The sequence below is a fragment of the Odontomachus brunneus genome, unplaced genomic scaffold (genome assembly GCF_010583005.1).
Source record: "Odontomachus brunneus isolate Ranch 3 - 2012 unplaced genomic scaffold, Obru_v1 Obru_scaffold_077, whole genome shotgun sequence".
Classification (NCBI taxonomy): domain Eukaryota; kingdom Metazoa; phylum Arthropoda; class Insecta; order Hymenoptera; family Formicidae; genus Odontomachus; species Odontomachus brunneus.
In genome coordinates, this window is record NW_022639527.1 from 840,451 (window position 1) to 855,144 (window position 14,694).

Below are 14,694 nucleotides of genomic sequence, written 5' to 3' on the forward strand. Positions count from 1 at the left end.
TCCACGCATAATGCGCATGAAGCGCAGCGTTGGAGTGACAGAAATATGAAAGTAAAATAAAATGAGAGGGAGAGCACTCGGGTGATGTTTTCGAACCTAGGTTAGGTTAGTTCTCGAACGTATGAACTGCATCAGCTCCGAGGTAGTGCAATCCATGCGATCTCATGTGTTCGAGAACTAACCTAACCTAGGTTCGACAACCTCACCCGAGAGCTCTCCCTCTCTTTTTATCTCACTCTCGTATCTTTGTCACTATAACGCTGCGTTTCATGCGCATCATGCGTGGAAACGGAACTCACCCAAGATGTGTTAAGCAATTGGAAAGCACCTATTTAGATATAAAAGTATCAAGTTGGTACATGGATACAAATTAAATATATACCAAATGATAAATATAAGATGCATAAATGAACTAGCTATTAACCAACTGTAAATTGTTATTTAATTGATGTCATATTAATGGAGACGAATTATTGACATTGGTTTAGTTTACATCGTGTACTTGATACGCGTACTAAATAGAAACTTTCTATTAGATAATCTTAATGGCTGCGTTCAGCAGAGAAAGTTGCTTTGCAACTGTTGTAAAATTAGTCAATCTGATTGGAGTATGCTCTTAATTTAAGTTGAATACAAGAGCATGTGACCAATCAGATTTACGAATTTTACAACAATTGCAAAGCAGCTTTCTCTGCTGAACGCAGCCAATGGCCTGGTTTACATCGTGCACTTGATACGCGTACTATAATAATAGTACGCTAATAGTAACTTTCTATTAGATAATCTTAATATCGACGATATATATAAACAACGGTATATTAAACTGGTATAATACTTATCAACAAAACGTATTGTATTGATTAAATGCATCGTTGTTGATATGCATTGTCGATATTAAGATTATCTAATAGAAAGTTACTGTTTAGTACGCATATCAAGTACACGATGTAAACCAGGCCACTATCGACAATGCATATCAACGGTGACGCATTGAATCAATACAATACATTTTGTTGATGAGTATTATACCAACTTAATATACCGTTGTTTATATATATCGTCGATATTAAGATTATCTAATAGAAAGTTACTATTTAGTACGCGTATTAAGTGCACGATGTAAACCAAGTCATTGATAGTAGGCAGTAAGACGTAAGTAGTAAACAAATTGACCAATCACAGTCGATTATTATAAGAATAATCAACTGTGATTGGTCAATTTATTTACTACTTACGTCTTACTTCCTACTGCCAATCTCATTATAGACGAACCTTAAGGTCATTCGATAATTGTGAAGGAAAGGCCCGCTCTCATCGATTTTGTTAAACTTTGGTAAGATAGTGTATTTTGACGCGTAAAAACCGAATCTGAAAACTAAAATCGTCGTTCTCTACTGCGAAGAGAGATATTAATAGACAAAGTTGAGGGCGCGTTAGGTTAGAAAATCTGTCATACCGTCTATCTGTAACTGTGTGGGCCTTCGCCCCTCAGACTCCCCGCACGTGGCGTGGTGTGGGCCGTAGTCTTTTGTGAGAAATTCACTCTTTAGCTTAAGCACAAGTGATCGCGGCCGCACCCTATCATGGTGCGGGGGTTTGGGGGGCGAAGTCCCCCAGTCACACAGCTAGAGATAAACAATATGACAGATTTTCTAACCTAACGCACCTCTTTGTCTATTAATATCTCGCTTCGCAGTAAAGAGCGACGATTTTGTCAAATAAAAAAGTTGTTTCTTTAACAAAAACGCGTCGATTGAGCCTACTTTCATCGAAATTGGAGGTGAGGGGCCTAAACTGAATAATTACCTTGTGATAACTCCAAAAAAGGAAGCAGGTGATTATCATTATAATAATGCCATTTAAAACGGAACTATTTCTTCATAATAGTTTTCATTTTTTTTCGTACACGATATTCTTCTATGTGAAATTCATTTGATAATGGTTCTTCCAATTCTTCAATTATATTTCTTACTATATTATTTCTCTCTACAATATTATCATCCAATAATAATATTATTGGTATCCATTATTATTAAATTTAATACTCTTTAATATACTTTAATACATTTCAACTTTTACTTAATGTGATCTGTAACCAAAAAACAAAATAAATGTTTTATTTCATAAGTTGATTTTTGTTAAATAATAGGTTATGTTTTTAAATTAACGCGTGCGCGTACTCAAATCCTTAAAAACACCGTTCACGATACAGTTAGTGATTATTTCTCGCTCAATGAACCCTCAAGATTCGTTTACAATAGAAGTCGTAAAGTCGTAGAGTCGTAAGTCGTAGAAATTGACCAATCATAGTTGGGCTCGAGAAAAATCAACCGTGATTGGTCAATTTTTACGACTTACGAATCTACTACTTCTATTGTAGACGAACATTCACTCAACAGTTGCACAGTCGTTGATGTCTTCTAGAGAACCTCTAGTACAGAGAATCGCCAACTTGGTTATGTGACCAGCTGCTCAGCTATTCTGCGATTGGCTGGCATAAACATGTACGGATTTGGACATTGCGACGCCGATGCAAAACTATATATATATATATATATATAAAAGCATTTGTTCTACATTGGCGTCGCAATGTCTAAATACGTATATATTTATGCCAGCCAATCAGTTGGTCACGTGACCAAGTTGATTCTCTGGTAGAGGTTCTCTAATGTCTTATGAACGTACCCATTGAAAATCCGTGCAACAAAATTGCGAAACATTCGCGATTGGTTCCGCTCTCGTTCCGCATTCCGCTCTTCCGCTGCATGGATTTGCACTCTCAATGCAATCTAGGTATATAACTCCCTTGTCCACAACCTTGCTTTAATCTTTAAGCCGTAAAATATTGACCAATTACAGTTGATTATTTGTAAAATAATCGACTGTAGTTGGTCAATTTCTTACGGCTTAAAGATTAAAGCAAGGTTGTAGACAAGGAGAAAAAGTGCATCTGAAATATTTCGCGCGTACCGGATTTGTTTAAGCATAAGGCTAATATTACATGTGTCATACAAGCTTTTTGCATAGCTTGTTGATTGGTTGACGAACAGAGAATCTAGAAATACTTTATTCTCCAACCAATGAACGTGTCCGAAAAACTTGTCGTACGACACATATAATATCAGCCTAATGTCTTTGTACATACGGAGGACGCGAAAAAATGCCTGTCGTGCGGCAAAAGTGACGCGGTAACCAATAAACTTTCAGCTTTTGGAAAAGCGGCACGTTGATTGGCAAGTATTTTGCTTCCAATGTGCAGGAGTCATAAAATGGCGGTTCTGCCGGCGCGCGCGTCTCATTTCCGGTAGATTGCTGTGGCACTTTTGCGCATGTACGATTAATTGTGTCTCTTGCGACGATTGCTTCGACGAGTATTCTGCGTATCCTTCGATTACGTGGGAAATCTAGAGGCATCGTCGAGTGTTGTCACATTAAATATCAGGTCGAGGTAAGATAACATTCCCATCATTCTTCTACCGTCGTATTTCTTTCTAGTTTTTTATTTGACCATCTATTTCGGACATAACAAGAGCGTTTCGATGAATGATGTCGTGCATACCTTATCATCGTGCACAAATATTCCGATAAAGTATGTAGGGAGAGACACTGTTTCGTGTAAAATCATGAAAAGCAGGATAAATTCTCAGAGTGCGAGAACTTCGAATCACGACCATTCAGAAATCCAATTTTGGTTTGCGAATTTCGGTATCTCTCTTATTCAAAATTTTTTCATTGCAGCATGGACGCTCGAGGCTCCTTATCAAGAACGTAAATCCAAGTTATTCGTTTATTGCTTGGGAAATTGACAAGTGAGAGCAAGGCCAAGATGTATCTGTACAATTTGACTCTCCAGCGTGCCACAGGCATTACGCATGCAGTACATGGCAATTTCTCAGGCAGCAAGATGCAAGAAATCCTAGTATCTCGCGGCAAATCGTTAGAACTGTTAAGACCAGATCCAAATACAGGGAAAGTACATACTTTGCTGACTGTTGAAGTATTTGGCATTGTGAGGTCTTTAATGGCATTCAGGCTAACTGGTGGAACAAAAGATTACATTGTGGTTGGTTCTGATTCTGGCCGTATAGTAATTCTGGAATATATATCTGCCAAGAATATCTTTGAGAAAGTACACCAGGAAACTTTTGGAAAGAGTGGATGCAGGCGTATCGTGCCTGGCCAGTATCTAGCTATTGATCCTAAGGGCAGAGCAGTTATGATAGGTACAGTATATTTTTTTAATCTTGTTAATTTTAGAATATAGAAATAAGACTTATTATGTGCCATGTGATTATCATATTTCCGTGTTTCACCTGATTAGCATTGATTATATCTCCTATTATAATGATGGTACATTATTCATACATTGCAGAATTCTAGTTTTATTAATATGGCCATTAAATGTTACATTTGTTACTGTTGTAGGTGCCATTGAGAAGCAAAAACTTGTGTATATTCTGAACAGAGATGCTGAGGCACGCCTGACCATTTCTTCACCGTTGGAAGCACACAAGAGCAACACCTTGGTGTACCATACAGTTGGTGTGGATGTTGGCTTTGAGAATCCTATGTTTGCATGCCTGGAGATTGATTATGAAGTAAGCTCATGAGATCTCATTTATAGATAATTTATTGTTGTTACGTACCATATGATTATTGTGATTCCGTGTTTCAACTGATTAACATTGATTAAATTTTGATAATAATGATGGTACTTGTAGTACAATATATATTTTTGTGCAAATTGTATGCACATTTAATGTACTCTTGTGATTAAGAATAATTGTTAATTATAGGAAGCAGACAGCGATCCCACTGGAGATGCAGCAGTGAAGACGCAGCAGACATTGACATTATACGAACTGGACCTCGGCTTGAACCATGTAGTACGAAAATACAGCGAACCACTCGAGGAGCACGCGAATTTCCTCGTGTCAGTGCCCGGCGGCAATGACGGTCCTAGTGGCGTACTTATTTGCTCCGAGAACTATCTCACTTACAAAAATCTGGGCGATCAGCACGACATTCGTTGTCCTATCCCACGACGACGAAATGATCTAGATGATCCAGAGAGAGGCATGATATTCGTTTGCTCGGCCACACATAAGACAAAAAGTATGTTCTTCTTTCTTGCTCAGACCGAGCAGGGGGATATCTTTAAGATCACGCTTGAAACCGACGACGATATGGTGACGGAGATCAAACTAAAATACTTCGACACCGTGCCCGTGGCGGCGAGTATGTGTGTTCTTAAGACGGGATTCTTATTTGTCGCATCAGAATTTGGAAACCAGTAAGTACTCGTATCTCGTGTTTTACGTAAATATATATGGGGAAATTGCAGACAAAAGTTTTGAAATTATTTACGAATTTTTCATTCCTGACACTTTGCGGTATGTTCTTATAAAATTATATTAGCACAAATATGTATTAATCTTTTTTTATGTTACATGGAAAAAATTCATATTCTATGAAGTAGGAAATATTTTGAAAATCTCGAAACATTTCTAGCGTTCTTTCTAAGAAAGTCACGAGAAAGTTCGTTTATACACTACTATCGTTCTTTCAGTTATTTGTATCAAATTGCTCATCTCGGCGACGACGATGACGAGCCTGAATTCAGTTCCGCCATGCCGTTAGAAGAGGGTGATACCTTTTTCTTTGCACCGCGACCGCTGCGAAATTTGGTGCTGGTGGACGAAATGGACAGCCTCTCGCCTATAATGGCTTGCCAGGTGAGATACCTATATTAGGTAAAAGTCTCGATTCAGCACTTTTTAGTGAAAAGAGATGTTTACTCTGCATCGCTTTTCCTGTATCATAAAGTGCGATAGCAGAATGCTCTTAGTCGCCTTCGGTTTGTTTCTGCACATCGAAGTGAACTCTAAGAGAGACAAGTATATACATCTAGGACGAGCTCTCCATTTTATCACGTTACATTTGAAGAAAGGAAGCATAGAAAAGAAGAAATTTCTTCAAACAGGAAAAAATTATTGATTATTATGTCATTCTTTTTCTCTCTATATTGAATTGCATTAAATTTTAACTGAAAGATTTATGAAGAAAAATCAGTAATTAAAAGGTTTTAGTTGAGAAATGAAAGCAATAACGCGAGTACTTGAATATTATCTGAAGGAAAATAATTTGATTATCTCTTATCGACGCAGGTGGCGGATCTGGCGAACGAAGATACACCGCAATTGTATATCGCTTGCGGCAGAGGTCCACGATCCACTCTACGAGTATTACGTCATGGACTCGAGGTTTCCGAGATGGCCGTGAGTGAATTGCCCGGTAACCCAAACGCTGTATGGACTGTGAAGAGAAGAATTGATGGTTAGTCAAAAAATACTTCTACACATACGAACTGTCTGCATGTTTCCACTCGAATTGCTTACTTCAACAGCCGATGAGTTTTAGCTACGATCGGTCTTGTTTTCTCTTTTCTTCTTCTCATAGAAAAAAAAATCTTATATGTATCGTCTCTTTTATCTTTGAGAATCCTCTGTATGCTATTGCGGACCAACATAAAAAAATTTTTTTTTTATGCAGTCAGCGTTGGAAGTATTGTAGACTTTCGTTATCTTCTTGTCCCGTTCTTTAACGAAAAAAAACGGATCGAAACGCTCAAACGTAGCAAATTCTCTCTTGTGAGCAAAACTTTGGGGTAAGGATACTAATACTTAGTGTACAACACTGAAAAGAAAATCGTAAATCATTTTAAAGAGAAAACAAACACAAAATGGCATCGGTTTTTATAAACGATATTAATGAACCTGGTGGCTTGATACACTCTTATCAAACACCAGTTCTCTCTTTCAGGATGCCAGTACGCTATTGGTTGACCCACAGAACTCTGAATGACCGAAAGGTAAGGACTTACGAAATTGGCACGAGCAAGAGTCGATTCGCTCGATAAAAAAAAATATATATATATATATATATATATAAAAATGCTCATCAACTCTTTCCGTGCCCGACGTGAGAGCGTGCGCGGTTTCGTTCGAGGACGCCTAGTGTCATAATATACTATGCAAATTAAGTGGAAAGAAAGAGAACGAAAAAGAATACGCGATTCAATATTCGTTCGCACTTTCCCACATACTGAGAATTAGCTTTATGATTTTGATTGCAGAGGAATATGATGCATACATCATAGTGTCCTTCGTGAATGCTACGCTTGTACTCAGTATCGGAGAAACTGTAGAGGAAGTGACGGACTCGGGTTTTCTCGGTACAACACCAACCTTGAGTTGCTCCGCTTTGGGCGAGGACGCGTTGGTGCAGGTATATTAAACTGACATTCTTAAAGGAAAACAGCAAAATTTTATGATGTGAGAAAGTCACGTCGAAAAGAGACAAGGGCACAATTGTGGGGTGTAAACGTGTTTGCGACATACAAGCAACGATTCGAATATCACTTAATATGATGTAGAAAAATTGCAAAAAAATCGCTGGCCCTTCTCTTACTGTGAAAATGTATTCCAAATTATTTGTCGAATTCTCGATGCACTATGGTATCTCCGGCACCTGGTCGACCACGTGCCGGTCGTAATAATTCAGTGCTAGATCATAATCTGGGCTTATTCATCGTTGGAATGTTCCGGTTTCATACGAACTTTCCTGGTATTACGGGCCCGACAATCACATTATGTAAACCCTTTATCGGGTCATTATTACGGCTTCTGGCCCCTCACCGTGGCCATTTTGATTTATGACGCCGGAAGCGAGGAAATGCGTGCTCAAAGTACCTACAGAATACGTTGAAATAGAAAGATATATTTAAAAAATGACATTTATAATTGATTAAATACACCTTTAAAATACCCCGAAAAAAGAATATAAGTTAAAAAGAAATGTTGCATATCACGTTAATTTCAGTTATATTTATTGATTGTTAAAGCAAAAAAAGTGTTCGGAGTATTTTAGAGATATGTTTAATCGATTGTGTTATTTTTTTTATATATCTTTTTATTGCGACGAACTTTACAAGAATTTTGGACATACATTTCCTCACTTCCGACGTCATCAATCAAGAATTCCGCGGCGAGGGACCAGGAGCCGTAGCATACACATTATTAGATGTAACACCAATACGAATGTGATACACACAATTCGTTTTATTAATTCTGCTTGGAGATTATTCGTGAAATTTTTATCAAACATGATTGGCTTTCAGGTTTATCCGGACGGAATACGCCACATTCGTGCGGATAAGCGCGTAAACGAGTGGAAAGCACCTGGCAAGAAGACTATCGTCAAGTGTGCCGTTAATCAGCGTCAAGTAGTTATCGCTCTCACCGGGGGCGAACTAGTTTACTTCGAAATGGATCCTGTACGTACCCGCAATAAATTTTCCGCTTTTCCGACGTGACGATCAAGTAACACTCGCATTAATTGTTCTCTTCGAGGACGTCTGGTCAGTGTTCTCGGAGATGTAAAAGATGCGAAGAGCAAATTCACTCGCTTCATATTTATAGTCTCGACTGCTTGCCAGTTGAAATCGATAAGAAGTGTACAAGACACACCGCTTTCTATCTTGATGATTGCCATCGACTGATTTGGAACGTTGCTTACAGACCGGGCAGTTGAACGAGTACACGGAAAGGAAGAAGATGCCCTCGGAAGTTATGTGCATGGCTCTAGGTAATGTGGCCGTTGGCGAGCAACGGTCGTGGTTTTTGGCCGTTGGCCTGCAAGACAACACGGTGAGGATAATCTCGTTGGATCCATCGGACTGTCTAGCGCCGAGGAGTATGCAAGCGTTGCCAGCAGCCGCGGAGAGTTTGTGTATCGTGGAAATGGGTGTTAAGGATGCCGATAATTCTGAGGATTCGGCGCCGCAACAATCCAGTTTGTATTTGAACATAGGTGAGTCTCACTTGCGAGACAATCGCTTCCCACATATTGGATGTGTGCGTTGAACGCTACTATCGTGTATTACTATTTTCGTTACAGGTTTGCAAAACGGTGTGTTACTCAGAACCGTGCTGGATCCAATTTCCGGCGACCTCGCGGACACAAGAACGCGTTACCTAGGTTCTCGACCAGTAAAGCTCTTCAGAATACGAATGCAAGGCAACCAAGCGGTACTGGCGATGAGCAGCAGATCGTGGCTCAGTTACTACTATCAGAATCGCTTTCATCTGACCCCACTTTCTTACGAGAGCCTAGAATTCGCGTCGGGTTTCAGTTCCGAACAGTGCCCGGAGGGTATCGTCGCCATATCGACAAATACTCTGAGAATTTTGGCGCTCGAGAAACTCGGCGCAGTATTTAATCAAGTGAGCTTTCCCTTGGAGTACACACCACGGAAGTTCGCGATACACACCGATTCCGCGCATCTGGTAGTCATCGAGACCGAGCATAACGCCTATACAGATGAAACGAAACAACAAAGACGGCTGCAGATGGCGGAGGAAATGCAGGAGGCCGCAGGTGCGGACGAGGCCGCTGTTGCCAGAGAACTAGCGGAAGCATTCTTGTCGGAAGAACCCAACGAAGCTGTTTTTGGCGCTCCGAGAGCGGGCCCAGGTCTCTGGGCATCTTCGTTGAGAATAATGGCACCTACTACTGGTCAAACTTTCGAAATGCATCGTTTTGAACAGAACTTGGCTGCTCTTTGGTAAGCAATGAAAGAACATTTTATGGTAGAATAATCAACAATTGAGGTATTCGGTACTGATGAGCTTTTTTTCTTTCCGTAGCCTATGCCTGGTAAAATTCGCCAATCAAGGAGACCAGATGTTCCTTATAGTTGGAGTTGCGAAGGACTTTCAATTAAATCCCAGGGTTAGCAATGGTGGATTTCTTTATACGTATAAGTAAGTTATTACATTATTATTGCAATATTTTCAAATAATATGAATACACGTTGTTAAACGACGAGAATTACAATTTTATATTGTGAGAAAGTGCTTAATAATCAGATTAATGTTAGATATATGTATTAACGAAAATTTCTCTCGCCTCCTGCGAAATATTGTGGAATTAAATGACGAAAAACAATTGTCTCGTGTCGCAGGGTTAATTCGGAATGTATGAACATCGAGCTTCTGCACAAATCTCCGTTGGACGAAGTTCCTCTGGCCATTTGTCCATATCAGGGCCGGGTATTAGTGGGAGTAGGAAGAATGCTACGGCTCTACGACATGGGTAAGAAGAAATTACTGCGAAAATGTGAGAACAAACACATTCCGAACGCCGTGGTGTCCATCAACGCTATCGGTCAGCGGATTTACGTTAGCGACGTGCAGGAGTCGGTGTACGCTGTAAGATATAAGCGCCAAGAGAATCAACTTATCGTTTTCGCGGACGACACGCATCCCAGGTGGATCACGACGACGTGCGTGTTAGATTACGACACTGTGGCTACCGCCGATAAATTCGGGAATATAGCTGTGGTAAGTTATCGCCTTTCAAATCCTTCGATAATCCCATGAATCGCTCTCACCGCATTTCCATAGCCGATTCTGGGTGAAATTTTATCAAAATTTATGAGATTAAGGTGGCTCCTCGCATTGTCTATCTCTTTTTTAACGACGTCAGAAGCGAGAAAATGCATGCTAAAAATTCTTGCAAAATACGTTAAAATAAAAATATATATCCATAAAATGATACTTGCAATTGATTAAACAAATTTTTAAGATATTCGATGCACTCCCCTTTTGTCCTAACAATAATTTATCGTAAATCAATGTGACATACAATTCATCTTCTTAACCTATTTCTTCGCCTATTTTTATTTAGATCAATTTACAATAAATTAATTGTTTAATCAGTTGCAAATATTATTTTATGGATATATATTTTTATTTTAACGTATTTTGCAAGAATTTTTAACATGCATTTCTTCCTTTCTGACGTCATTAAAAAGAGGTAAACAATACAAGAGGCCAAGAATCTTAAAGATCAAATTTCTGAGATGGACACAAAGAAGTCGATTTGTACGTGTATTTTGTACTTTTCGTTTTATATGTTAATCAGTCACAATCAATAACTTTGTCGCGTGGTGCTGAGAGCCCTTACTCATGGGAGTGATTCAGAATTAATGTAATCATTTCAGCGTGAAATTAGATTTGTCTCATTCTTTCTTCCTTTTCTCGACAGATACGATTAGCTACCGGCATTAACGACGACGTGGACGAAGATCCCACGGGTAATAAAGCCCTGTGGGATCGAGGATTGTTGAATGGTGCGAGCCAGAAGGCGGACACGGTAGCTTGTTTCCATGTCGGTGAGACGGTGATGTCGCTGCAGAAGGCGACTCTTATACCTGGTGGCTCCGAGAGTCTGGTTTACACGACTCTGAGCGGAACGGTGGGCGTCCTCGTGCCGTTTACCAGCCACGAGGATCACGATTTTTTCCAGCATCTCGAGATGCACATGAGATCCGAACATCCGCCGTTGTGCGGCAGGGATCATCTGTCTTTCAGATCGTACTACTATCCTGTGAAAAATGTCATCGACGGTGATCTCTGTGAACAATTCAATTCGATCGAGCCAGCGAAGCAAAAGAGCATTTCGGGCGATCTCGAGAGAACTCCATCTGAGGTGTCAAAGAAACTAGAGGACATTCGTACGCGTTATGCGTTTTAAACTTGACGACGAGTGGTGTTCTTTGATGCATCGGCACACTTCACCGTTTCAACGTACAATTTTCGCACTTTCGTGCAAAAGATTATTTCGGGAAGTCATTTTTTTTTTGTCGTAAACTTATTAATTCCGCTCTTCATGCACGCTTAATATTTATTCCGAAATTAGTGTTGCAGAATTTCTCAAGCGACCTAACTGCTCACGCGGCACCATGTTCCGTATATGCAATACGACGATAAAACTAAATTAAAAATCGAATAAAATAAAAATTACATATTTTGTACGTGTAATGAAAAATGTTATATATTATCTGAATACATGTATTCAGATTAATATTGCACGCGTAAATTTGATTCTTTAGGGTGTACGTTATACAGAAGTATACTTTATATTCAATTTCTCAATTTAATGGAACTGTTGTTACAGTCCCATGGAAAATGAAAGGTATTTTAATAACTTTAAGAAATTATATATATATATATTTCTCTGTAAGTTTTGTATCCCTGTAACAATTAGCAAACAGCTATGAGAGAGAACGTGTTAATTTGAAAAATGGAAAAAAATATGTATAACTAGTGAATTCTTTTTTTTAACATGTAGATTTTAGTTGCACCGTTGTAGATATGCATATGACGATATAATATTGTCACTAAGCGCCGCATATAAACTGATGTATTCAAATACAATAGTGATGAACGATCGTCACTTGCCGTTGTTCCGCAAGTTTGCACATTAAATCATCTAATGAATCTACCAATCTCGCCTAATATTAATTTATATCCTGTACGAATATACAAATATTTATTAAAGGAGATATCCTCCTTTCTTTCTCTTTATATGTATGTATGTACTTTCATTCTTTCATAAAGCTCCTAGATTAAGCCCTCTTTAATTTGTAAAAATCAGTGCAGATATTCCCTATTCCGTCAACATTTGTCAGTCACCCAATATTATTGAAAAGAAAGAAGATAGTAATTACAACAATAAATGACAATTTTGTGTCTGGCGATTAGAAGCTTTTATTAATTTATTATTAATTAAGGCTATTAATATTTCGTCAACTTGCCTATGAAATTAACTAACGCGAGCTTCTTAATAATAAATAAGACTGGCAATGATTGTTAACATAATACAGAATGCTTCTGCAGAGCGCAATATCGCTAAGTGGAATGTAATATTTAGCAAGCGTTCCTTTTCGTTTATAGTTTATAGCATGATTCAACGGCTTCGTATTCGTTGAGGACGAAAAATTTCCGCGAAACACATAAGTCTGCTTTGCGAGTGAATGTGCATTTTTGTGTACGTCCTGCGCATTTAGCATTCAGTCGTATCTCCCGCATGTACATAGTACATTACACGCATACAACGGCCTCGCAAGCATGAGCCGTGCGAGTTTATTGCGAGTTAAAAACTACAGTCAAGTAAATGCACGTGACATGCATGAGATCCGAAAGCTTGCGATCCCAGGAGGCTACCTGCACATACCCACTCTTATTCGTCTCCGTATTCTCCTCGTATATAGGGATAGATTACTTCCAGCGCACAATATCGTATTTGAAACCGACAAGTGTATACAGGATGTCTCGCAACGCGGGCGACCTTAATTCTTGTACAGGAATGACCGAGTTCATATTTACCAGGGAGTCTCTCCGTTGTAAAATTAAAATCGCGAGCCACGGGATACCCTGTGCGGCATACAATCGCTCTCGCGTTACATATAGGATTCACACCGTAACCGAGTTACAAAGTTAGACCCTCGACCGCATAATACACATCGACCGTTTGATAAAAGTCCGCTGCTCGGCTCACGAGCCTCAACGATGATTGAAATAATGAAGAAGCGAGCAATCGAAATCGAACACCGAGAAGAGAGCTTTCTCCGGAAATCGCTCAGAAAATGAAGATCTCACCAGAGACAGCGGGGGATATCACGAACAATAATAATACACGCCGCAAGATCACCCTCACGCATCCTAGGGTTAATTGATAAAGCGTCGCGGACGATGAACTGTTTATAATAAGCGGCACGATAAATGGACGAGTTCGATAACCGATGAAAAGAAAAGGGGAACGACCAAGCAGGCTGCAGTGATGCTGTGGTGCCACTGGTAGCGCAATAAGAGTGCTACCGATCTTCCCTTTGGCGGGCGTACGCGAGCACTCTCGAGAGGAGGGTGTACACTCGCGTTCGATAGCCTCGTCATCGTCGTCAGGCTGTGCCGCGATACACGCGCCAATGGCTACACATGTATGTATTAGGGCCAGCAACGTCGAACGATGACGACGTCCTCGACATGCTTCGCCCCAGATGCACGGATGCGTCGCCGTTGTCGTTCTCCTCGTCCACGCTTTCAAGCACCTACGGGAACATTGAGATCAGCGGGGAGATCGAGGTCCCTGCAAATTTGATTTCCGATCAATTCCAGTCAAAGAGTCAAACTTATTCTATTTATTCACGCGTGAACGCGAATAACGAGTAAACTCTCGTATATGAAATTAGATTCGCTCTACTCGTCGGTAAACAGCAAATTTTTATTCGCCGGAATTCTGTCTGTTGCAGCGTTCCAGACTGCGCGAATTTCAGCAGAACAGTCCGTGTAGATACGATCCGGAGCTGAGAGCAAACGCTGATAATCCTCGCTTCCGCTAGGAAATCCGCGAGTCGACCTGAAACAATCGGTGAGCTCGCCTTATCTTCGTCTTATCTTCACTCGCCGATAACCAGACGATGTGCGAGTGCATTATTTGTTCGACTTGTGCGACTGAAGCGGGTTTTCGATCGCCGACGAATAAGATAGCGTGCTTTTGCAAACACGGTCAATGATGCTTCACCGGAGAGTAACCGTAGGGCAGTTAGTAGAGCGCAAAAATTCCGATAAGCGGAATCCGAGGAAGCGCGCGCGCGCTGCGCAAGATACGACGATAGCCGCGAGAAAGATGAATATTGTGATTCTTGCGGTTTGATGACGCTCCCGAAGATTTCGATTTCCAGCAACGGGCGAAAGACGCATTAACGAAAATTCCGCTTTGCTCTGTTCCAGTTTATTCGGAAGAGCTCGTTTCGCCGGATCGTTAAGGTCACAATCGAACGCGGCGTTC

General features: G+C 40.1%; 1 protein-coding gene across 2 annotated transcripts; it reads left to right on the forward strand.

Moving 5' to 3' along the window:
* The first annotated feature begins 1,347 nt into the window (after nucleotides 1-1,347).
* On the forward strand, nucleotides 1,348-12,352 carry LOC116847372 (splicing factor 3B subunit 3). 2 transcript variants are annotated; one of them, XM_032822306.1, is made up of 14 exons: nucleotides 1,348-1,834; nucleotides 3,260-3,448; nucleotides 3,739-4,223; nucleotides 4,426-4,598; nucleotides 4,797-5,293; nucleotides 5,570-5,735; nucleotides 6,168-6,336; nucleotides 7,136-7,287; nucleotides 8,180-8,335; nucleotides 8,580-8,871; nucleotides 8,959-9,625; nucleotides 9,708-9,824; nucleotides 10,025-10,403; nucleotides 11,110-12,352. In XM_032822306.1, the coding sequence occupies exons 3-14, from the start codon at nucleotides 3,827-3,829 to the stop codon at nucleotides 11,596-11,598; spliced, it is 3,654 nt and encodes a 1,217-aa protein (XP_032678197.1). In that variant the 5' UTR covers nucleotides 1,348-1,834; nucleotides 3,260-3,448; nucleotides 3,739-3,826; the 3' UTR covers nucleotides 11,599-12,352. The 2 variants fall into 2 exon arrangements, with proteins under 2 accessions (XP_032678197.1, XP_032678198.1); XM_032822307.1 differs by lacking the exon at nucleotides 3,260-3,448.
* Nucleotides 12,353-14,694: the final 2,342 nt, after the last annotated feature.